General features: G+C 39.6%; 1 protein-coding gene across 1 annotated transcript in view; it reads left to right on the top strand.

Moving 5' to 3' along the window:
• timmdc1 (translocase of inner mitochondrial membrane domain containing 1) overlaps nucleotides 1–7,841 on the top strand; it is a 119,029-nt gene extending 111,188 nt beyond the window's left edge. The window contains exons 7-8 of the mRNA XM_067404537.1: nucleotides 5,588–5,698; nucleotides 5,800–7,841. Of these exons, the coding sequence (XP_067260638.1) occupies nucleotides 5,588–5,698; nucleotides 5,800–5,947 (259 nt within the window). The 3' untranslated portion in view covers nucleotides 5,948–7,841. The remainder of the gene's footprint in view (nucleotides 1–5,587; nucleotides 5,699–5,799) is intronic.
• The last annotated feature ends 19,289 nt before the right edge of the window (nucleotides 7,842–27,130 follow it).

The raw sequence follows: 27,130 nt of genomic DNA, 5'->3' as shown, positions 1-27,130 counted from the left end.
ACCATAGCTCAAAATGGGGTGTAAGTTGTACCCCTGGGGCGCAAGAGCTGCCCAAAGTTGCCCCATAGACATACTATGGTGAAGCCGTGCCCATGAACCAGGAAGTAGTGTGTTTTTCCTACTATGGGAAATTACATAGGGATTTTGTATTGAACATAGCTCTGGAACACAATGACATAGAGACAAGGGGGTGGGCTCATTTCACTCAGGTGACCAATCAGTCTCTCAGGATCATTAAGAAGCTATCAAGCCACGCCCTAGCAACCATATAGAGCACCATAGCAACAAGTTCCATAGACTTCCATTGAAAAAGATCAAAGGAATATCTTTGGATAGGAGTGTCGTACAAACATGAGGGTGGGCTCATTTGACTCGAGGCAGCAAACGGCCAATCACGAATCACCTTAAAGACATCATAGCCACGCCTTAGCAACCATTTAGAGCACCCTAGCAACCCAAAGCATAGGCAGATATCTTCACATCTGAATATCATAGAGGCATGGGGGTTGGTTTATATCAGTGGTTCTCAAACTTTTTTCCCAGTGGTCCGCACAATGGTCCAAGTGCAGGTCTCACGGTCCGCATATAATTTGCATATGACGTCACCAATGCAAACCAATCAGATTTAATGTTATGGTATTAGCAGATAATACTATTATTATACTAAGATGTTGCACACAATAAATAACAAATAAAAACTAACTTACTGACATTAGCTTTACAATAATAATCAGTAATGCTCAATGAACACACAAACTGTATATACAATCACTTTAAGTTGCTATTTAATTCTGTATGACTGTATGACTCTCTTCAACAGCATCGCAATAGTCACCAAACAATCACATAAACGCCTTAATAAGCAAATGTTACTCAGCTCTTTTTACAAACAACACTGAGCGCACTGTAGGCTAATTACAATCTCTGACGATATCAAGCTTTCTGTCATGTCGCAATCCCTAGCGCAGCATCGGATCCGCGAGCGCGCGCAGAGTTGGGCTCATCCAGCCGCGGGTGCGCTGATGCGGTTATTTTACTGATTTAAAATACATCAAACAAACACATCGAATTCACAGTTCAGTCTTCTGAAATTGTAGGTTTTGCTTGTCAAGTACTTTACTACAGAGCAAACAGGAAGGCTGCCCATCTCGCTCATTAGGCCTATAACAGCAAACTGATTCTTCCATTCTTCTTACCTTTACTGCTGATGTTTATTATTATTATTATTGTGGTCGGCATATCGCGGGTAGCATTTACATTTGTGACGGGCCGCAGGTTGAGAACCACTGCTCCACACCCATTCAAACGCTCGCTGCGTCGCGCGACTCATATGTCATGGCAACCGAATCACTGAAGAAAACTTTAAATATCTCGCCTTCGCTTTAATTTCGGACCATCTCCAAAAAGACATAAAACACTAAACAAATGATTTTGACATGCGTTTTTCAAAGTAAGAAATCCAGATTTTTAATCCCTTACACACAGTTACTGCTGTTGAAATACGAAATGGAGGCGGGTCCGGATTGAATTCCCTCCGGGTCCGGACCCGGACCGGAGTCCGGACTTTGAGAAGTGCTGGTTTATATCATTCATACTGGCAAGCAGCCTTTGGTTTATCATTACTGGCCACTGCCAAGCCACTCCCTAGCAACCAAACAGAGTACCCTAGCAACCGTTTTGCAAGATCTATATCTCTGCATCAGAACATCATAGAGACATGAGGGTTGGTTTATAATGTCAAGCAACCTTTGGAGTATCATCACTGGTAGCTGCCAAGCCACTCCCTAGCAACCAAATGGAGTACCCTAGCAACCGTTTTGCAAAATCTATATCTCTGCATCAGAACATCGTACAGACATGGGGGTTGGTTTATATTGTCAAGCAGCCTTTGGAGTATCATCATTAGAAGCTTCCAAGCCACTCCCTAGCAACAAAACGGAGTACCCTAGCAACCATTTTGGAAAATCTATATCTCTGAATCAGAACATCGTACAGACATGGGGGTTGGTTTATATTGTCAAGCAGCCTTTGGAGTATCATCATTGGTAGCTGCCTAGCCACTCCCTAGCAACCAAACAGAGTACCCTAGCAACCGTTTTGCAAAATCTATTTCTCTGCATAAGAACATCGTAGCGACATGGGGTTTTTTTTATATTGTCAAGCAGCCTTTGGAGTATCATCACTGGTAGCTGCCAAGCCACTCCCTATTAACCAAACAGAGTACCCTAGCAACCGTTTTGCAAGATCTATATCTCTGCATAAGAACATCATAGAGACATGGCAGTTGGCTCTTTTGACTCATGCTAGCAATCTGGACTTCCAACATGCTACACATGCTAGCAATGAATAGCTACATGCTAATAGTGATTAGCCTAATGTTAAATCTAACTACTAAACTAAAACTTAAACTTTTAAACTGAAAACTCTCAAACTTCACACTTTTAAAACTACTTCAAACTTTCTGGACCGGCTTTTTCAAGCCAACTGAAAGTTTGTCCTCAAACTTTTTTATCTAGTTATTATTCTTCTTCTTCTGAGCCAAATTTTAGACTGCATCTCCTCCTAGAGCTTTAAAGCTACAACCACCAAACTCGGCCCAGACCTTCAGACTGTTCTGACTCGAGTTGCTATATCTTTTCAGACTGATCCGACTTACGGTTTTCCTAAAAATGCTGATCAAACTTGGAAAAACTCCCATAGACTTACATTGAAAATCTGAACATTCCATCAACCTTCAACTGTTAAATTCAAATCAAAACAAACTGAAGCCCATTAAACTCAATGAAGCTTCCATTCTGTGTACTATTACTGAGCCATTCAAACTCATTCAAACTCGTCCAAACTCATAAACTAACTAACTAACTTTCTAACTAACTATATAATTATCTATCTAACTCAAATTCAAATCAAAACAAACTGAAACCCATTAAACTCAATGAAGCTTCCATTCTGTGTACTATTACTGAGCCATTCAAACTCATTCAAACTCATCCAAACTCATAAACTAACTAACTAACTTTCTAACTAACTATATAATTATCTATCTAACTCAAATTCAAATCAAAACAAACTGAAACCCATTAAACTCAATGAAGCTTCCATTCTATGTACTATTACTGAGTCATTCAAACTCATTCAAACTCATCCAAACTCATAAACTAACTAACTAACTTTCTAACTAACTATATAATTATCTATCTAACTCAAATTCAAATCAAAACAAACTGAAGCCCATTAAACTCAATGAAGCTTCCATTCTATGTACTATTACTGAGTCATTCAAACTCATTCAAACTCATAAACTAACTTTCTAACTATCTGACTAAATTACTAACCATCTAACTAACTATCTATCTAACTAACTAACTATCTGACTAACTATATCTACACACACTCACTCACACTTACTTACTCACACATTATCTAGCTTTTAAACTACTAAACTGAAACTTAAACTATTTCAAACTAAAAAGCTTCAAACTTCAAGCTTTTAAAACTACTCCAAACCTTCTGGCTAGGCTTTTTCAAGCCAACTTAAAGTTTGTCTACGAACTTTACTCATCTAGTTGTAACTATGATTCTAAAACCAGAATTGCTTCATGTGGCTTTGGATGAAAGATACATCACCTGTTCATATCAGCAAGAGTTGTTGTGTAAGCTTTTTGTTATCATTCTTTGTCAGTTTAATATATTTATCAGGTATTTTCCATTAAATACAGTATAAAATGGTTTCAGCATTTCACTCTGTTGGAAGGTTGCAGCTAAAGTTAAGATACAGTACACAGTATGAATGATCATACCCCCCGAAACCCAATTTAGAAATCTTTATATCTAAGACATATTTAGTTTTTTTTGTTGTTGTTTTTGTATACTATCATGGGTAAACAGATACTGTTTAGTGGAAGTATAATGATAATGTAGCGGTGAACTACTATGTGTTCTCATTTTCCCCCAGCAGCTACAGCTCCATAAAAATAATAAATCAAGTTAATATAGTATCTAATAAGGACATATAATAGCCTAATAATAATGCAATCAATCAGTCAATAAATAAAGTTTAACTCACTTGCATAATAATAGTAAATACTATAGTGTTTTGGACCATACTATAGTAAAGTGTAGTATACTGTATACATTATACTATTTACAACACTTTTTTAATGAATGCTTCAGTATACAGTGTATTAACTATGATGAACTGATAAACTGTAATAAATACTGTATAGGCTACTTTAGTTTTTACTACAGTAAACTCTAGTGTATATTGTAGTAATATACCCTATAGTTGTAGAAAACTATAGTATTTGGGTAATTTGTTTATATTACCCTCAACAACTATAGAATTACCACAGCAAATTAAAGTACTATACTATAGTATGGTTCAAAAACACTATAGTATTTACTATAAATTACCAGAGTATTTTTTTCATCTGGTCCAAGCCATGTCTAATCATTTTACAACAGATGACATTCGAGGTTACACTGTAATAAGTAAAGTCCCGCCCCACGACTGACAAAAATCAAAAGTGTTCACGTGAGCGAAATAGAAGATTGAGCGCGAGTGTGGGGAATGACGCGCGTGCTGCGAATCTTGTCCGAGCACGCGAGGGCTTGATCTGCGCGCAGAGGAGATGTCATGCGCACGCGCGGATTTAAAATGAGCTCGCGGGCTCCCGTTTCCTCGCGTGCAGATCTGTAATCCTCTCGCGGAAGTGATTTACTGCGCGCGCAAGCATCAATTGTGCGCTCGGTCATTAATGGCATTAAAATGCCGCCATACACCTTAATCTGCACATTTCCACCCACGGCCCTGTCATTTTGTTTTCGTAAGCGAAAACGGTGTACGAGTTCTAAGGCCATGGCAAAAGTTCGAGCAAAGCGTGCTAACTGTTCTGTCGTTGGCTGCACAGACAAGAACAGAACGCTGTTTAGAGTCTCGTTAGCTTGAATAGCCTGCAAGTTGATCCTAGGAAGCTCGATTGCTAAAAAAGGTTTTCTGTCCGCACAATATTTTGGAAAAAATATTAGACTATTCACAGCATTTGATAGCAATCATAAACATTAGCCTTGTGCGTATGGCTCTGTTTGGCACACAGGTACGCTGTGTTTAGTGGTCATCCATACGGGTTTTGTAGAAAAGATTAACATGACTGCACATGCTAGTCGAGGAGTTGAATTAACTCCACAGCAACTACATAAATTTGTCCACTAACCATTCAGAAATGTCCAGTTGCATTCTAATAGTTGTAACTTCTACCTGAGTCTCTCCATCAGTGTCCGACTCCGGTTTGTAAGGCTGAACACTGTTACTGACAATCGTCATTTTGGCTGCGTGTGAAAAGTCTATACATAAAGTCTATACATAGTACAGCATGCTCTACATAGTGTGAAGTTAAAGACACTAACATGCTCACTGTTATTGGACTTGGAAATGGTAACGAAAACTAAAACAAAAATTAACTAAACTTAAATCAAATTAATTTTTAGTTTTGGATACAATGGTGTATTATAATACCTAAAAAGCTGACAGCATTCTTGTTTATGTGATATTGCTTAATTTAATTTCAAAGAACATGTGATGTTACAGGCTGCCGGCTGGAGTTTTAATTGTGGGTCTGCAGAAGCTGGGGGGTGAGACCATGCATGACAAGAGGCGACGAGAAAGACGAGAGTTATATGAGCTGAGAGTTGCTGAATGGTTAGTTCCACCAAAAGAAGAGAATCTTTCTAAATGTAAAAATTTTATAAACGGTCACTTATTCTTTTGAACAGTTAATTGAGTTGATATCTCCATTGCAGGAATGCTCGTCTAAAGCTTACAGATGATCTTGCTGGAGAAATGATGACTGAGAAACATCAGCACACTGATAATGACCTTCAACGAATAGAGGAGCTGCTCAGTCAACCAAGGAATGAGAAAGGGCCAAAGGCAGTAACAGAGACTTAAGTGTTAATTGAAAAAAACACTTTTTTGTCCCCAAGTTTGTTTAATCCTGAATCAACAGCATGTAAATAAAAATAATTTGCTTAACATTTTCTAGGATGTAATGTGTTCCTGGTACCTCCTCCCAGTATTTGTGCAAATCACTATCATTATTAACACTCCAAGTATGTTAACCCTGAAAGGAGGGAAACTCTGGATTTTCCATTTCAGAATGGGAGGTATGTCGAACCCGAGAAAGTAGGGTAAGTCAAGCCCGTTTCTGAAGAGAGGTAACTTATACTCAGAGTCAGTTACCATGGTAACTTACTCTGTGAAACTAACCTGGTCGCGAGCAGGTTTTCTTCTGTAAACCCAGAGTTTCTTTCGGTCTCCTCCCCCTTTCTAAAGCACAAGCGATGTTTAAATAGCTCATTCATTCATTCATTCATTCATTCATTCACTCTGCAAAAAAAAAAAAAAAAAAGTTTTTTTGTCTTATTTCAAGTACAAATATCTAAAAATTCTTAAATCAAGATGGATTGTCTATATACAGTAAGAAAATGATAGGCCTATAAAATATTTAGTCTTGTTGGGGGGATCTAAATTAAGTGCATTTTACTTAAGTAAACATATCTGCCAGTGTGGTAAAAATAATCTTAATGCAAATGGAAAACAAGATTATTAGGAGCGTGACATGATTGACCGGGTTCAAATCCTTCTTTTGCCGAGCTCACTCTTCTCCCTTTTCGCATCACATATCACATCAAAAAGGCATTTATTTTCAATAAAAATTTAGAAAATGTTCTAAAAGTGGAAGTAAATTGCCTAATGAGTGTTTAATAATTATAAAAGCATTTACTCTCCGTTATTATTGCATCCTCTTAATGTACAACAATACTGAGGTGCAAATAGTATGTATCTGCCAGTATAAAATATAAATAGCTACTATTTACACTTATTGCAAAGAACTGCTACTTTTAGCCTACATGGTGAATGGAACATAATTTGCAACAAAAAAAGCACTTAAATATATATTTATTTGTTATTATTATTTTTTTAATTTTTTTTTTTGTGGGATAGTTCACCGTTCTGCCAGTTTTCACCTCTGATATTATAACAGTGATAAGCATTAAACTTGCATTGACTCTGAAGCATGTGGATGTCTTTTTGTTGGGTGCTGTTGCCATGCGGTGAATTGTAATATCGGAGCTCCATTGGTCATGGCTTTTCATAGTCGTGGTGCACGTGCTTAACTCAGAGTAAACCTACTCAGAGTTGATTGAACTAGCTCAATTCAGCTGTTCTGAAACAGAAAACTCAGAGTTTCCCATCTCAGGGTAAGACAACTCAGAGTTCAAATTTTAAATGCAAAGGATGGTCACACCAAATATTGATTTTCTTTAGTTAACAGAAGTTGATAAAATCTATTTATGACAGTATTATTGAAAGCATCCTCATTTTACAGCATTTTTACACAAGTGCTTAAAACTCTTCACAGTACAGTATCTTTGCAGGTCGGCTTCTTCAAGCTTCTTGGAGACACGGCCACAGTTTTTCTGGATTTAGTTTGTCTCAGTTTCATCTGTTTCTTCATGTAATCACAGACAGATTCGATGATGGTGAGATCAGCGGCCGTATGTATAAAGCTGCTCAGAGTAAAATTTTAGTCTCAAGTGTGTCAAAATTCTAAGAATTATATAATTTTACTCTTATTCCTAGACTTAAATAAGTATGATTCATAAAGGTTCCTAAGTGTCAAGACTAGGTCTTAGCTCATAAATTATTTAAGAGAGACATGGAGACATGCTTCCCCATGGAGATATAATGTATTGGAGTTATATGATGACATGGAGTTAATAAAACAATATAAACTTGATTGACAATTCTTTATGTAACTGACCTAATAAGAAATGTAATAATTTTAAATAAATGTAATTTAATAAATATTAATTTTAATTAATATTTATAAATATTAATATTAATAAATAATTAATACGTTTAATACATTTTAATGACTTTGAATAAACTTTTTATAACTTTAAGTGTAACAAATTACTGTGTGCTACATTCTACTCATTGATGTTTGATGTTATCCTCATGAGGGTAGTTATGGTCAAATTACTCTTCAACAATACAGCATATTGAGCAGAGATGATGCCTTGAGCTTGCCAGCTGCTGGGTTTGATCTCTGTAAACAAGATGTGACAACAGCTGGGTCTCTCAGATGAACAGTAATGCCTAGCACTTTCTGAATGTATGACAGAGATTTATATAGCCACTGTATTAAGAGGAAAGGCAAATTCCAGAGACAGACAGCTTACTCTTCATATTCCAGATAAGGCAATTTCTGGCTGTGTAAAAAATGGCTGTGGACCAATATAAATTTAAATATTTATATAAAAAGCATGTTATGAAGTTCACAACCAAATCTGTTACATTTTCATTACTTGCTCAAGCAAAGAATGTTTTGATTAACTAGAGTGCAGTTACACATTCAAGTTAATAATATTAGGAGGAATTTATGCAGCCATCTGATGACTGGAAAAAGCTTGTGAAAATGTATTACTCATACTACCCAATACTCCAGTCAAACTGAATCATTACAGTGAGAACATTCCCAGCACATGCATTTCTTGTCATTTTAATAAAATGTAACATTCATTGCATTCGAGGGGCAGCCTACAGAACAAGATTCCTCAGTGCTTGGTGTGCCTCTGTCACTGTCTTTATTGTGGTAGACCAATAGCAACACCATGAGTACAAATGATAAATTGCAACCTAATCCACAAGGACCTTGGTAAGAAGCACTGTCCATTCAAGTTTAAAACTATTATTACTATTATTTAAAAAAAAATAAGGTGGAGATATAATAGAAAATTGAATAATTCCAGTGGGTTTAGTATTTGCACCTTTGTTTCAGGTCTTAATCAGGTCTCCTCTGATGGAGTGCAACTGGTTAAAGCAGAACTAAGTAACTTTTTTTACCTTCATAAATAGTCCTTAAGATGGTTAATTGACTTGTAGTGGTGTGTTTGAGGCGTGCACTAACCCCCTCTGGCATGTCTACGCCAGAAAACAGCACTTGCAAGTTGAGCTGTGCTGACCTGACACAATCTTGCCTCATGTTCACGTTCATGCAAGAGTGACAAAATGCTTTACGGTAATTCAAAAACAGTGTATATATTATGACTTTATAAGACAATTTCGAAAATTACCCACCTCCATCGAGATTTCTTGTACTATATTTGCAAAACTATTGCGCTGGTGAGCGTTGTAGTCGTAGTCCAGAGCTGGGCTAGTAGTGATACCCTGCACCTTGTGTCAAAAGTATTTATGGCCCCTTTGATTGATGACTTGACAGGTGTAACCTTTTGCCCTTCCGTTTCCGGACTGTGTTTATGACAGGAAGTGTGACCTTATGCCCTTCTGTTTCCGGACTGTGTTTATGACAGGAAGTGTGACCATCTGTTTCTGGATTGTGTTTATGAGCGTCATATGTTTTTATGTTCAGGAAGTGGAATGGTGTTGAGGGTGTTTATACAGGTGTGGTGGGAAATCTGTCGATTGCATTGGATGTGAAATGGTGTGGGAATGTTTATAACAGGCGGTGGGAATTTGATGATTGAACGTATGAACTTTGACACGATGATATCCGCATTCCGGCACATGTCTGTAAATGAAACAATACAAACAAGATTAATAAATTAGAAGCGCTGTTGTTTCTATGAAACAGTATTAAAGAAAGCATATGAAATAGTGTTTATATGAAATAAGAGGAAATAAACTAAAATTATTATTATTATTATTAAACCTTCATTTGACCAGGAAATAAAACTCTTGAGATTTAAAATATATTTTACAAGAGGGCCAAGACAGACAGCACATTTAATTGAACATATAGCAAAATACAATCATTTACAGAAATACACAAAATCAGTCAAAACAATTACAATCAAATGACTCAGAAACTAGATCCTTTAAAATACCCTTAAAATCATTTAGTGATACCAACCCTTTTAAACATAAAAGAAATAGAAATTATATGAAAAAAAAGTATTTTGAAAGCTTTGAGATGTTTGTTTTCCAGCTTAAAAAAGTACTGATGTTAAATAATGCAGTTGAAATATCAATTTTATCAATTAAGATAAAATAATGTTTTTGAAGCTTTAAGAGATTTTTAACTTTAAGAAAAGTATGAAGATAAATGAAACATATGAAAGGGTTTATATGAAACAGTATTAAAGCATATGAAATAGTGTTTATGAAATAAGATGAAATAAACTGAAATAATTATTATTATTAAACCTTTATTTAACTAGGAAATAAAACTCTTGAGATTTAAAATCTCTTTTACAAGAGGGCCAAGAGGCAGTACATTTAGTTGAACATATAGCCAATACAATAATTTACAGAAATACATAAAATCACTCAAAAAAATTACAATCAAGTGATTCAGAAACTAGATCCTTTAAAATACCCTTAAAATCGTTTAGTGATACCAACTCTTTTAAATGTAAAATAAATAGAAATTATTTGAAAATATATGTATTTTGAAAGCTTTAAAAAGTTTGTTTTCCACCTTAAAAAGTACTAATGTTAAATAACGCAGTTTAAATATCAATTTTATGAATTAAGATAAAATTATATTTTTGAAGCTTGAAGATATTTTTAACTTTAAGAAAAGTATGATGATAAATGAAACATATGAAAGGGTTTATATGAAACCGTATTAAATAGTACTGATGTTAAGTAACGCAGTTGAAATAGTAATTTTATGTAATAAGCTGAAATAGTATTTTTAAGGCAACTTACTAGTTGAGTTGAGATGCATGCAGTCCATTTGCTAAACTGAAAATTAGTTTGTTTCCCGTATTGCTGTGGGCCGGTCCAACTCTGTCTGCGGATGTGATTGGTTTGCAATGTGTCAAACTATTAAAAGTGAGTTAGGGTGGATATAACACCTCCTATGGTTTATTATCGAGGGATGAAAGCTAAATCTTTCTTCCTTCCTTCCTTCCTTCCTGGCACCCCTGACACTGACAACCTGGGAGACACCCCCAAAAAATGACACCTCATTTCTGACGCCTACTGAAGATATTCCATTTGTTTTATTTTGTTTTTATTAAGACTTTTACTCTTTTTCTATTGCATTACATTTTTGTAGTTTACATGACATACCAAACATTTTAATCCTACAGTTTTTAAATTGTTTACTCTAGGCCTGCTCAATGAATCTTGTCAATACCTTCTCTCTATGTTGCAAGTAACAAAAATAAGATTCTAATGAAGAAACAGTCAGATCAAACCATAAGATATATTGTGGTTATGTCCAGACATGTAGGGGTTTCCATGTTTCCACATTTCAAGTAATAAATAGTTAAAATAAATCAAATAAATATATTTTATAAGCTGTTTCGCTCATGGATCAAATTTCGCTCAGTTAGCACAAACACACACAATTGGTTCTATATAAAGGAATTTTTCTCTAGTTTAAATTAAATTAATATAAATAAAATATATAAGACAATGAATAATAACAAATATGTTACTAACATTTATTTAAACCTTTATAGTTATAGTTTTAGCTAAATGAAAATATAAATACAAATAAATAAATACCATAACTTTAAAATGTTAGATCAAAAAGTTCATTCAAAAAACATACACTTCTTTTAAACGATTATAAATAGTATTTACAATAGTATTTATAAACTCTCCCTACAATAAACGTGCTACTAAAACAATGTTAAACATTTATTATAGTTTTTAGTTAAATAAAAGTATAAAAGATCTTATATTTGAAGATGTAACTCCTTAGGCTATATGATGTATATTTATTGAATGCAATAAGTTGAAACATAAACTCTCTCTCACCCTATCTCTCTAACCAATTCTCACACCAAGGTGTGGAATGTGAGACAGTCACAGCAGTGGGGCAGGGAACAATCTGTGGATACTTCCACATGTGGGGATTCCATGTTTTATGGGGGGTTTTCCAAAGACATGATTTTAGTAGTGTAACTGTATATTTTAGCCCATACACAAACACACGACCCTCACAGAAAACTTTCTGCATTTTTACATTTAAGTAATAAATAAATAAATATATTTTAAAAGCTGTTTTTCTTATGGGACAAATTTTGCTCAGGGGTAAAAATGGGTGGTATTACTATACTTTTGGCCACATTTTGTCCACACAATTAAAAGCAAGTCATCTCTATTTTAAATGAAATGATCATAAAAAAAAACATATAAGACAATGAATAATAACAAATATGGTACTAACATTTATTTAACCCTTGTGCATTCAAAAAAAAAAGTTACACTTAGGTTAAAAATGGACAAAAATGTCCATGCCAAAAAACTGTCATAGAAATATGATTTATTAATATTTTTTTCCACTTTCACTGATGTCAATTTTTTAACCAGCATCTGTTCTATCCATAGATACCAAACATTCATTAATTTTAAGAACTTTAACCCTTTAAATGCTGGTTTGTTTACATAATGCCATAGGTGTTTTTTTATGAAAAAATTAAAAATAGTAGTTAATTTTCATAAACTAAATGCTAAGCAGAATTTTTTTTCTTTGCTTATTAGATTCTTGGGTGGGTCAATGAAGAACAACAACATTAATTTTGAGGCATTTATATTTTTTATGTAGTGTCAGATTTTTTACAAAAAATAACACTTAGGTCAATAATGGACAAAAATGTCCATGCCAAAAAACTGCCATAGAAATATTATATATTAATATTTTTTCCACTTTCACTGATGTCAATTTTTTAACCAGCATCTGTTCTATCCATAGATACCAAACATTCATTCATTTTCAGAATTTTAACACTTTACAAATCGGTTTCTTTACATCCTCAGCTTCTAATGCACCTGTGTGCTCAGTGTCAGTGGGCAGCACTATAGAGCTTCCTCTGCTGAGTAACGTCTCTTCAAACAATGAAATGATCAACCCCTCAAGCACCACATATGTATAGGTTTGGCTGTGATGACACCTGTGTGAACTCAAACTTTGTATAAAATCTACCAGACTAAAAAATCACTATTTTCTTGTGGTGAAAACTAAAATAATGTGTTTAGGGGCTTCTGAACGTCTACTTCAAATTCAAGCGTAACTTTTATCTCCGTACAAAAACAATAACAAGTGAAAAAGTGCAATCAAGGGTTAAGATGTGTGTTTGGTCAAAAAGAAGAACCTTAAAGCCTTCTTTGACCTTTTTCATAGTTTTCACATGACCCTATGACCTTGCCAAGGGTGTGACTCATACATGGAGTGGGATTTTTGATTGCCAGTATGATATAATTTCTTTCAAACTAATTACACAAATTAAATTTTCAGTAAACACCTGCAAACTACACTCTGACCTCCTTACCAGTATACCCAATAACTGCGTTATTTTTCAAATTGACTTTATCATAGACTATAATATGCATAAGCAGAAAACTCAAATAAAGCGAGTATTTCTTTTATATGCCAAATTTGAAAATATGGCACAATCTAGTAAAAAATGGTAAAAATGTAAAATTTGAAGCCTTGCCGATAGAATGAATGCCTATTTGCAAATATTGTATCATGTTATAGTCAAATGGCCCTGGGTTAAAAAATTGCAGTTTTAATGGGTTTCAATGTGGACATTTTTGTCCTTAAGATCCTAAGTGTGAGTATTTTTTGTACAGAGGGTAAAATTGATTTTTTGAAGGAAATGAGGGTCAAATATTAAAATTCCAATAAAAATAAACACCTGAGCCAAAATTCATGTAGATGGCATTAACAAAGGCACACTTATAACAAAAAACAAAACTGAAATGGACAAAAATGTCCATAAGGATGCACAAGGGTTAAACCATTTTAGTTATAGTTTTACCTAAATTAAATGTGTGTATATATATATATATATATATATATATATATATATATATATATATATATATATATATATATATATATATATATATACATATAAATATGAAAACAACTTACATTTTCAGAGAGCTGACAAAGTAGTCCTTTATGCAAAGATAAAAAATAAAATAAAATAAAAGTGAAATAAATAGTCGTATCATAAACAAGACACTCCCAATGAAATTATGCTTCAGACCCTCACATGGACGGGTGGAGTCAGACTACATGAGCCTCTGTGTCACAGCATATGTTAAGACTGCCAACTCCTTTCCAGTGAATGTTTTTGTACTAAATTTATTTCAAAGCACAATCTTAAAAGTTCAAAAATGATCTTTTAATTTTAAAAGTTTGTTTAAATCCAGTCTTTAAAGATTTAATAATCTTTTTATCTTTCTGGAAGTCTGCTGTATAAAGATAACATCTGACGAACGATGGTAGAAACGATTTGCTTAAATTTTACCTAAAGTATTATTTTTATTTTTATTAATCAAGAACTGTAAAGTGTTGAAATAAAAAACCTGTACTTAGTTGTCTTAGATCTTTTTTCTCAAAGATTGAAACAGTATTTTCGTCCATGCAACACAAAGTTTTTGAAAAATCTGTATGTTTTTAAGATAAAATCGAATTAAACATTCGCACTTTTAAAAATCCAAATGTTAAGGTGTCTGTGTGTTTGATGCCTCACAACTCTCACGTAACCTCGAACGAGGGCTTAACATTGCTCTTGTTTAGCTTAAGTTGAATCTTTAAGAAATTCACACTTATTCAAACAGAGACCAGGTGTTCCTCTGTGCTGTTCCCATGAAAAAATTTGTCTTGAGTGAATATTTAATTTTACTCGTCTTAATTCGAAGCATTATATTATTTTAAACTTCAAATAAAAAAGTGGTCATATGTTGTCATACTCTTATGGTGTGCCTGAACTCAGCATCTGACATAAGTGCAATACTAGATCATGGCTACTGCAAAATAAGTTACATTCAAAAATTAACTTTCACTGTTGTTAATTTCACTCAATCCATCCCTGTTCACATTACTCAAAAAAAAAACCCCAAAAAAACAAACAAACATGGAACTACATGAGTTGTTTTTACTAAAAATGAGTATTGTCAGGTTTACTTAAGTGTTTGTTCAGTCAACTTAACATTGCTGAGTGAAACACACAAATTAATGTAGACATAACTTGGCAGTGGATCCATAGTTCCTGGCATGCTTTGCAAGGGTCTGCATTAGGAGAGAAAATTTTCCGTTTTTCAGTAAAAGGAAATATGTTGGTTGTTTCAGTCGGTCACGTTCGACGTACGTCAGTAGTGACCGACGAACTGGGATATCGCTTAGAGAGCCCTATCAGCTTCGTGTAAACTAAAACAAGCCAATGGAATCGGCGTGCGATATTTGCATAATGTGCACCGCCTCCGACAGGTGTATATAAATAGGAAGCAGATGCAATCGCACTCTGTCTTTCGCTTCGGAGCCATACAGTGGTGTCCTGTGTTCAGAAGACTAACCTTCTTCGTAAATAACTAAACTGCCTCAGAAGAGGATTCTACAGCAAGCTGTGTGCTGGCAGTTACGGCGCTTCAGCGAGGTCGCGAGCTTCCGAGGAGCCGAGCTATAGCTCTCAACTGCTGTTTTCACAGCAACACGCCTAGAGTGAAAAAGAGTGTGTGTTGCGATTTGGGCCGGTTCCTCGGTGTGCCCAGGGAGTGGTGTACCTGGCACATCGCGTCACTCCCTGTGTGCTTCAGCACGAGCGAGTTGACTGTTTCCCCTTCTAAAAGAGCTTACAGACGAACCCTGACAGTATGTCATTTCGTCTGTGCGTTACTGGGTGCGGTCGTTCCCTGGTCCCTGCTGATGGGCACAATCGCTGCATCTCGTGTTTGGGCGTTCAGCATGCTGAAGCAGCTTTTGTGGATGGTTCATGTTCCCATTGCGGGAACATGACTATCGCGGTGCTGAGGTCTAGACTCTCCTTCCTGAAGTCTCAGGAAGCGGGGGTCCCCTCTCCTATGCCCCGTTCGACTGTTTTTTCCGGCCCGGGCCGGAATGACGGTTTGGCGGCGTATAGGAAGGGTGACCTGAGGATCACGGTCAGGGCTTCCCCGCGGAGCGTTTCCCCGTCTCGTCAGCACTGCAACCCATCGTGCCACCGTTGGTTTCCACTGGGCCCTCTACGGACTGTCCAGCCGTTACCTTTGGTGCGCCGGCAGCGGATCAGATGTCGATCTCTGCGTCGGAAGGCGAGCCAGAGTTCTCGGGGGAGGAAGATCCGGACGCGCTGCCGCCCTCCGGGACGGTAGCGTTGCCCGACTCGGATCCCGAGCTCGCGGCTGTGCTCTCCCGGGCCGCCTTGTGCGTCGGGCTGGAGTGGAACCCTCCACCCTGTCCCGGCCCATCTTGGTTGGATGATTGGTACTTGGGGGGGGGGGGGGGTCGCGCTGGTCAGCCCCAGCGTCCCGCCCCAATGCCTTTCTTCCCGGAAGTGCATGATGAGGTGACCAGGTCTTGGCAAACACCGTATAGTGTTCGTGCCAGGCCTGGTCCCGCGTCCGCCTTCACCTCCCTGGACTGCGGGGTAGCCAGGGGGTACGCGAGGATCCCGCCAGTTGAGCGGTCTGTTGCGATGCAGCTGTGTCCAACGGCCACTGGCTGGCGTGGTGAGCCGCGTCTCCCGTCCCGGGCCTGTAAATTCTCAGCCGGTCTGACTGAGAAAGCTTACAGTTCCTGTGGGCAGGCTGCCTCCGCCCTGCACGCGATGGCCCTTTTGCAGGTCTATCAGGCAAAAGCGTTGTCGGAGATGCCCCAGGAAGGTCCTGACCAACAGCTGCTGGGGGAGCTGCGCGCTGCCACCGACCTTGCCCTCCGAGCAACGAAGGTGACAGCACGCGCTGTTGGTCATGCGATGTCTACCTTGGTAGTCCAGCAACGCCACCTCTGGCTGACCCTGGCGGACATGCGGGATACCGACAAGCAGCGGTTCCTAAATTCCCCCGTGTCCCCGGTCGGCCTATTCGGTGACGTAGTGGAGAGCTTCGCCCAACAGTTCTCCGCTGCACAGAAGCAGGCTGAGGCTATCAGTCATGTCATGCCACGGCGGTCCGCTGCTGCCTCCACCCAGCCTCCCGTGGCTCAGCCTCAGCCCGCTCGTCGCCGAGGGCGCCCGCCTGCATCGTCCTCCGCCCCTGTTAAGCCGGCAAAGCAACAGCCTACACCAGCCAGGCAGCAGGGTGCCGGTCGCGGGCGTGGTGCCCAGCCCGTCTCCGCTAAGCCCGGTGGTAAACGGAAAAGGAAAACACGGCACTGAGACGGGCAACCTGGAGGGGAAGGTTCTCGCTCTTCGGGAGAGAATACCATCGTCTCTCCCACCCCCGGAGGAGGGCCGGGGGGAATTTGTGATGTCTGTCTATCAACCGCCGCTGGCTCCCCAGAGTCCAGCGGTACCCACCTTTTCACAAAAAGAGCAGTTTCCTCAAACTCCAGGTCACAACAGGGTGTGTCTGCCAGTGTGCCAGGCCCCGCCTCGCTGCTGGCAGCCCCCTCCCAATTCGCCAGCAGGCGGCAGTGTGATGGCGCAGACCGCGTCCCGTGCGCCGTCTCCCATGCACACTGCTGCCTCGCAGAGTCCGTCCCCACTCCGGACCGCTCCCATGCCGTCCGAGTCGGGTCCCTCTCTGCCTTGCTGCCCCACCCCCGGTGCGTCTGTGGTGCCTTTGGTCCGGCTGGCTCGGAGTCTGGAGGCGCGGATCACGCTTCCCAGCCCGTCCCGCTTGCTCATTCGCACTATCAGACTCGGCTATGCGATTCAGTTCGCCCGGCGTCCCCCGGTTTTCAGGGATGTCCACTTCACTGTACACTTGCACCTGTTCTCCGGGCGGAGATTGCTGTCCTCCTGGCGAAGGATACAATCGAGCCAGTCCCTCCAGCCGATATGAAGTCGGGGTTCTACAGACCCTACTTCATTGTACCGAAAAAGGGCGGTGGGCTATGGCCAATCCTGGACCGTCCCCAGGATTGGTTTGCAGCAATAGACCTGAAGGACGCGTACTTTCATGTCTCGATTCTGCCTTGACACAGACCCTTCCTCCGGTTTGCGTTCGAGGGTCGGGCATGTCAGTACAAAGTCCTACCCGACATGGTTTTAGCTCTCAGCCGGTTGGGTCTTCAGGTCAACTGGGACAAGGGTCAACTGGGACAAGAGCAAACTCGCCCCCGGGCAGAGGATCTCTTATCTCGGTCTCGAGCTAGACTCGGTCGCACGGACTGCGCGTCTCACCGAGGCGCGTCCAGTCGGTGTTGAACTGCCTGAGCTCGCTCAAGCGCAGGACAGCGGCTCCACTGAAAGATTTTCAGAGGCTCCTGGGGCATATGGCATCTGCAGCCGCGGTCACGCCGCTCGGATTGCTTCATATGAGACCGCTTCAACACTGGCTCCGCGGCCGGGTCCCGAGATGGGCGTGGCAATGCGGCACGCTCCGTGTCCCCGTGACACCGAGCTGCCGTCGCACCCTTGTCCGGTGGTCGGACCCTTCGTTCCTGCGGGCCGGAGTACCCCTCGTACAAGTGTCCAGGCATGCTGTGGTCTCCACAGATGCCTCTGCCACGGGATGGGGGGCCACGTACAACGGGCATGCAGTGGCAGGTCTTTGGACGGGGCCTCAGCTGCATTGGCATATCAATTGCCTCGAGTTGCTAGCGGTACGTCTTGCGCTGGCCCGCTTCAAGAAGCTGTTGTCAGGCAAGCACATTCTAGTCCGCTCAGACAGCACTGCGGCCGTTGCGTACATCAACCGTCAAGGTGGTCTACGCTTCTGTCGCATGTCGCAACTCGCCCGCCATCTCTTGTTGTGGAGTCAGAAGTATCTGAGGTCCCTTCGGGCCACTCATGTCCCAGGTGTGCTCAACCGTGCAGCCGACGAGCTGTCATGGCAGCCTCCACTTGCGGGCGAGTGGCGGCTCCACCCCCAGGCGGTCCAGCTGATTTGGCAGCATTTCGGCGAGGCCCAGGTAGTCCTGTTTGCCTCCCCAGAAACTGCCCTCTGCCAGTGGTTTTATTCCCTGACCGGCGGCACGCTCGGCACGGATGCCCTGGCACACAGCTGGCCCCCGGGTCTGCGCAAATATCCGTTTCCCCCAGTGAGCCTTCTCGCACAACTCCTGTGCAAGGTCAGGGAGGACGGGGAGCAGGTTCTGTTAGTGGCTCTGTACTGGCCCACTCGGACCTGGTTCTCAGACCTCATTCTCCTCGCGACAGCCCCTCCCTGGCCGATTCCTCTGAGGAAGGACCTCCTGACTCAGAGACGGGGCACCCTGTGGCACCCGCGTCCCGATCTATGGAACCTCCAGGTGTGGTCCCTGGACGGGATGCGGAGGTTCTGAGTGAACTCCCGCAAGCGGGCGTAGACACCATCACTTCCGCTAGAGCTCCTTCCACTAGGAGTCTCTATGCGTTGAAGTCTATTATAAATACTAGTTTGTCATCTGGTGGTGTTCCGGTTAGTTTTAAGCACGCGGTTATTCAGCCCCTTTTAAAAAAACCCAGCTTAGATCCCTTTGACATGAGTAGTTTTCGTCATATTTCAAAATTGCCTTTTATTTCAAAAATACTAGAAAAAGTTGTGCATGCACAGCTTAATGACTTTTTAACTAGGAATAACATCTGCGATAGATTCCAGTCAGGGTTTAGAGTTGGTCATAGTACAGAATCTGCTCTTTTGAGGGTGTCTAATGATATCCTACGAGGTGTTGATTCTGGAAACTCTGTTGTCTTGCTGTAATTAGATCTTACAGCGGCATTTGATACAGTTGATCATAACATTCTCATTGATCGTCTTAGGGATCAGGTTGGTATCCAGGGCTTAGCCCTGAAATGGTTCTCTTCCTATTTAAAGAATAGGACTCTTTCAGTCAGCTTAGGGGATTATTTTTCTTCAATTGCCCCCCTTGTGTGTGGGGTTCCACAGGGCTCAATACTGGGACCAATTTTATTTTCCCTTTATATGCTCCCTTTAGGTTCTATTTTTGAGAAATTTGGGATTCAGTATCATCTTTATGCAGATGATTCTCAAATTTATGTACCACTGAAACATGGGCATAAAAGTGCCATTCAGTCTCTTCATGCATGTTTGGCAGAAGTTAAGTGCTGGCTTGCAAATAACTTTCTCCAATTAAATGAGGATAAGACTGAGATAATTTTATTTGGAGATAAGGGGTGTGTGGATGATGACTGCCTGGGGATGTTTCCTGGGAAAAAACTGTCTAGCGTGAGGAACCTTGGTGTCATTTTTGACTCTGAGCTCAAATTTGAGCAGCAAATCAATGCTGTTGTTAAGAATAGTTTCTTCCATCTTAGATCAATATCTAAATTGAAATCTATTCTTACCTTTAATGATATGGAGAAGGTTGTTCATGCCTTTGTATCTTCACGTTTGGATTATTGTAATGTATTGTATTTGGGTGTGAGTCAGGCTTCTCTCTCCCGTTTGCAGCTCGTTCAGAACTCAGCTGCTAGACTTTTAACGGGTACTAAGAAGAGAGAACACATTACTCCGGTTTTAATTAAACTACATTGGTTACCCATACGTTACAGAATTCAATACAAAGCACTGTTGTATGTTTTTAAGTCCCTGCATGGTCTAGCCCCTGAGTATGTTACTGATTTAATCAGCCGCTGTCAATCCAGCAGATCTCTGCGCTCAAATGATCAGTTGCTTCTTGTGGTTCCACGTACGCGTTTAAAATGTAAAGGTGATCGGGCGTTTTCTGTTGCAGCTCCTAGGCTTTGGAATGACCTTCCTCTGTCTCTAAAAACTTGTCCTTCATTGGGTGTTTTTCAGAGTGCGCTTAAAACTTATTTGTTTTCTTTAGCTTTTGACAATGCTTTGTAAGTGTGTATGTCATATGTCTTTTTTTGTTTTTTATGTTTCTCTTTTATACTTTCTGTACAGCACTTTGGTTCCACTTGTGGTGTTGAAAGTGCTTTATAAATAAAGTTGAGTTGAGTTGAGTTGAGAAGTGGAACCTGAAGGCTGTCTCCCTCCACCCTCAAGGTGTATGTTGCCACTATCGCTGCACATCACCACGCAGTTGAGGGTAAGTCCCTGGGGAAACACGATCTGATCGTCAGGTTCCTGAGGGGGGCGAGGAGACTGAATCCTCCTCATCCTTCCTCCGTACCCTCTTGGGATCTGACCCTGGTTCTCACAGCTCTCCGGGGTCATCCCTTTGAGCCTTTGCAATCAGTCGACCTGAAACTAATGTCTCTTAAGATGGTTCTTCTGGTTGCATTGGCTTCCCTGAAGAGGGTAGGGGATCTGCATGCATTTTCGGTCGACGAAGCGTGCCTAGAATTCGGGCCCGGTGATTCTCACGTCATCCTGAGACCCCGGCCTGGATACGTGCCAAAGGTTCCTACCACTCCCTTCAGAGATCAGGTAGTGAACCTGCAAGCGCTGCCCTCGGAGGAGGCAGACCCAGCCCTAGCTTTGCTCTGTCCCGTCCGCGCTCTGCGCGTTTACGTGGATAGAACGCGAAGCTTCAGGACCTCAGACCAGCTCTTCATCTGTTACGGAGGCCAGCAGAAGGGAAAGGCTGTGGATAGTGGATGCCATCGCCTTGGCGTACGATTCCCAGGGCGTGCCTTGCCCGCTCGGGTTGAGAGCCCACTCCACCAGAGGGGTGGCCTCTTCCTGGGCGCTGGCTCATGGCGCCTCGCTGACAGATATCTGTAGAGCTGCGGGCTGGGTGACACCTAACACGTTCGCTAGGTTTTATAGCCTACGTGTAGAGCCGGTATCTTCACGTGTACTCGCATCCACTAGTCGGTAGACGTGTTGTACCCGCTCTAAGTGTCGGCTTGCAATGCCATTCCCGCCACTGGCCGGATACGTGCATACTTTCACTCCAGTCGTGTTCCCCGCCTGGCGAACCCTGTCGAGTTCCTCCGCCTCCCCCTTCGGCTCGGACATTGCGGAGTGTCTGATGCCAGGCCTACATCCGTCGCTGACGCTGTCTGTTGGCTGGGGCCCATATGTCGTGACCCCTCTATGTGAGCGGTCCCATATGTGTAATTTTCCACGGTTTAAAACTCCCTACGGGCTGAGTCCGTGTCTTTCCCTTAGCAGAGCCAGCTCTGCTGTCACCTGTCAGATGAGTCTCCCCCTACCAGATGGAGCCATCCCAGGGACTCCATATGCGTACTGCCCCCCGGGCCAGTTCATGTGTGTATTCCCACGTAAACTCCTCCCCCATTGGGTAGGTAGTGGTCTCCGCAGCGTCCCTTACGGGTTCGCTTCCCCAGTGTAGTCTAGTTTACTTAGTGGGTATTGGTTAGACAGCAGTAGACTCTCTCGGTGTAAGCTCGCCCCCTTCACCGCCAGCCAGTGCTATGGGCGCCTGAGCCTGCGCTGGGCACTGGAAGGGGTTTCGTAACTGTGGCGCTTTAGTTGGGATCCCAATTCGTCGGTCACTACTGACGTACGTCGAACATGACCGACTGAAAGGGAACGTCTCGGTTACGTATGTAACCCTCGTTCCCTGAAGGAGGGAAAGGAGATGTACGTCCCGTCGCCACAGTTTCTGTACCCTCGCTGTAGCGCGGATACCAGTTGTCTCCTCAGCGAAAAAAAGAGTGCGATTGCATCTGCTTCCTATTTATATACACCTGTCGGAGGCGGTGCGCATTATGCAAATATCGCACGCCGATTCCATTGGCTTGTTTTAGTTTACACAAAGCTGATAGGGCTCTCTAAGCGATATCCCAATTCGTCGGTCACTACTGACGTACGTCTCCGTTCCCTCCTTCAGGGAACGAGGGTTACATACGTAACCGAGACGTTACCATTATACAGAAGAGTGTCGGCTGTGTTTAGGCTGTGTGCACTCGTGTATGCATGTTTAGGATGGAATTCTTGCTCGCAGTTCAAACGAGTTTGATCAATAAGTTAATTTTGAGTGCATTTTGTATAACAAATAGGTAACTCAATAAGGTAAATTAAGTCAAAAATGTATTCACCATACATAATAAACATGACATAACAATAAACTGCACATATATATAATGTAACTGACAAATTCAAATGATTTGTATTTAAATTGTTATTTGTACAAATTACTCAATATAGTTGCGACACTTTTTATTTTCATTAATTTATTTATTTTATTTTTGTAAGTAAAACCAGCAGTTCAGTTTTTGAATGTGGTCTTTATCAGTGTGGAAACATACCCTTTACTGAAAATATACAAAGATGTATAATATCGGTTAACTACTCAAAAATAGATGTAGAATTTTAAAAATGTTGATGCGACAGTTTGTCTGTTGGTCGCAGTGATGACTCTAGCGGAAAGAATGCCCTTTGACACCCAACGCTTTTGCAGGGTGTTAAACACCCTACAAGGTAGTCATTAATTTCAGTTGTTTATTTGTTTATTTTTCAACTGAGTGAATTCACACGTGAGGTCTTTCAGAAGAGTTCCTGAGAGAAAATTTAATTGTGCTTAAAAACCAAACATTACGCCAAATCACTACCTGGCATGTTCGCATTAGACCCTGATGTACTGCGATGGAATATACATATACTGTTAAATACTAGTGTATAATGTCTGTTAAATATGTTTTTGTGTTTAAAAACCTTACATTTAAAATTACATTTTAAGGTGACGCAGGTCACACAAAGCCATCTGAATGTACTTTTCCTATTTCTACAAAGTTTCAATTCCTAGTAAATATTAATTAAACATATGATAAAACAAGAGAATAATGTTGACAAATATGTTTTTAAAGAAATAGGGATTACCATAGTCCAAACAGTTCCTCACATAATGACAACATTAAGGAAGGTTGACGCATCTACTGTCTGTGTGCGTGTGTGTGTGTGTGTGTGTATGAGCGGACGTGCTGGCCAGATGAACTGCTGCTGTCCATGAGTAGCTAGTTTTACCCCAAATCAAATATTGTATTACACTTTTTCTTTATACCTGTATTCTGACACAATGTCATTAATTAGTGCTTTTTGTTTTTATAAAATGTTCACACTACTTTTATCAGCCTGATAAATATGAAGTTAATACATGATGAAACAAGAGAATCATACTACCAAATTCTTTTGACACAACTTTGATTTTGTTTACATTTTTCTGAAACAAACTGTTTTACCACCATTTCATTTTTAACATCACCATTCTTCTTTCGTCTGTAATTGTTTTCCTTTATCGTTTTAGCCATTCCATTTTGTCCGAAAAACTGTTTCCTTGAATCTGTTGTGATGTTAGTGAACTTTAGGTGTTCTCTGCATCGCTTTGTTCGTAGCATTTGGTTGATTTAATAAAATTACGGTTTAAATCATCGTCTTGGGTCATTTTCCTTACGTTATTATTTTATATTTTGGGTAATAGAATTCAGAGCAAAGATCTTTGAAACATTTTATTTTGAAAAACATTAAAATAAGGCATTGTCGATGTGTAGTGTTATATACAATATGTAGGCCCTACATTGTGTTTAAATTTTACTCGAGACAATTTAATATGACGATGTCAATAAAAGTTTAGTTTTGAACCATTTTTAATATCTTAACATCTTAACTTAACTCTTAAGTGAAAGTTAAAAGTCTGCACGAAAAGAAATTCCATCTTATCTACTTTCTAAATGCATGTCATGGATCTACTGCAACAATTCATAAGTGCTTGTTTTTGTTTTGTTTGTTTTTGACCTCGTAACTTTTTACTCAAAATATCTGGATTAAGTGAAATGAGTGAGTAAAACAGTTTGTTTCAGAAAAATGTAAACAAAATCAAAGAAACATAAACACAAATGTCTGCAAACTGTTACATGCTAATATTTGGTCTGGGTTCAGAGCCAGTATGCTACAATGAAAACTTTGTGACCAAGAACACTAGCATTGTTAAACATGTGGGGGAAATAACAATGTTCAATTAGAATTCAACTCTGATGTGACAGAGCTTGTTTCACATATAACTGTAAATTACCTCAGTAATAAACAGTTCAATTGGATTTGCTGGCTAACTATTGAAATTTACGATATGTTAAAACATTTAGGTTTTCTTAAAGAAGAACAAGTTATTAAGACAAACATGTCAAATTGTGTGTCCGTGACATCATTGACTTGTCATTTGTAACTTGTGTAAAAGTCATATGCAGTATTTGTTCATTAATGCCTATGCATGTTTTACCATGCTCAAAGAGTAGTCTTCATCTAAAAACGACAAAGACCAAATGTAGACATCGCACTAAAACCTTTTAAAAATGGTCTGAAACCATGATACTTTGTGTAAAAATATTTTTAAAAATATTCCCTTCTTTGTTTAGTACGAGGTTTTAGCCAGATACCTGTATCGCATGTTTGCGTCAATTCCAAAACTTTGAGAATAAGACCTATTCCACTTCATGGTTGCATCTGAAATGGGGGTTTGTCAAAAAGAAAAATGACGTGGTATCTGATTTAGTTGTGTTTTATTCTTAAAAACATTGTGTCAAAAGAATTTGGTAGTATGATTCTCTTGTTTCATCATGTATTAACTTCATATTTATCAGGCTGATAAAAGTAGTGTGAACATTTTATAAAACAAAAAGCACTAATTAATGACAATGTGTCAGAATACAGGTATAAAGAAAAAGTGTAATACAATATTTGATTTGGGGTAAAACTAGCTACTCATGGACAGCAGCAGTTAATCTGGCCAGCACGTCCATTCACACACACACACACACACACACACACACACACACACACACACACACACACACACACACACACACACACACACACACACACACACAGACAGACAGTATGTGTCAACCTTCCTTAATGGTGTCATTATGTGAGGAACTGTTTGGACTATGGTAATCCCTATTTCTTTAAAAACATATTTGTCAACATTATTCTCTTGTTTTATCATATGTTTAATTAATATTTACTAGGAATTGAAACTTTGTAGTAATAGGAAAATTACATTCAGATGGCTTTGTGTGACCTGCGTCACCTTAAAATGTAATTTTAAATGTAAGGTTTTTAAACACAAAAACATATTTAACAGACATCATACACTAGTATTTAACAGTATATATATATTCCATCGCAGTACATCAGGGTCTAATGCGAACATGCCAGGTAGTGATTTGGCCTAATGTTTGGTTTTTAAGCACAATTAAATTTTCTCTCAGGAACTCTTCTGAAAGACCTCACATGTGTGAATTCACTCAGTTGAAAAATAAACAAATAAACAACTGAAATTAATGACTACCTTGTAGGGTGTTTAACACCCTGCAAAAGCGTTGGGTGTCAAAGGGCATTCTTTCCGCTAGAGTCATCACTGCGACCGACAGACAAACTGTCGCATCAACATTTTTAAAATTCTACATCTATTTTTGAGTAGATAAACGATATTATACATCTTTGTATATTTTCAGTAAAGGGTATGTTTCCACACTGATAAAGACCACATTCAAAAACTGAACTGCTGGTTTTACTTACAAAAATAAAATAAATAAATAAATTAAAATAAAAAGTGTCGCAACTATATTGAGTAATTTGTACAAATAACAATTTAAAGCTGATAGAACGTAAATACAAATCATTTGAATTTGTCAGTAACATAATATATATGTGCAGTTTGTTATGTCATGTTTATTATGTGTGGTGAATACATTTTTGACTTAATTTACCTTATTGAGTTACCTATATGTTATACAAAATGCACTCAAAATTAACTTATTGATCAAACTCGTTTGAACAAGAATTCCATCCTAAACAAGCATACACGAGTGCACACAGCCTAAACACAGCCGACACTCTTCTGCATAATGGTAACCACAAAATTCAAAAACATTACAGAAACTTCTCTAAATGTCCAGCTTAACTGAGCATTAAACACTATCATAAACAACCAACATATCTCCTTTTACTGAAAAACAGAAAATTTTCTCTCCTAATGCAGACCCTTGCAAAGCATGCCAGGAACTATGGATCCACTGCCCAGTTATGTCTACATTAATTTGTGTGTTTCACTCAGCAATGTTAAGTTGACTGAACAAACACTTATTAAGTAAACCTGACAATATTCATTTTTAGTAAAAACAACTCAGTTAAATTCAGTTCATGTATTTCCATGTTTGTTTGTTTTTTGTTTTGTTTTTTTGAGTAATGTGAACAGGGATGGATTGAGTGAAATTAACAATAGTGAAAGTTAATTTTTGAATGTAACTTATTTTGCAGTAGCCATGATCTAGTATTGCACTTATGTCAGATGCTGAGTTCAGGCACACCATAAGAGTA

Source organism: Chanodichthys erythropterus, chromosome 12, assembly GCF_024489055.1.
Source record: "Chanodichthys erythropterus isolate Z2021 chromosome 12, ASM2448905v1, whole genome shotgun sequence".
Classification (NCBI taxonomy): domain Eukaryota; kingdom Metazoa; phylum Chordata; class Actinopteri; order Cypriniformes; family Xenocyprididae; genus Chanodichthys; species Chanodichthys erythropterus.
This window is presented reverse-complemented; position numbering and strand designations above follow the sequence as displayed.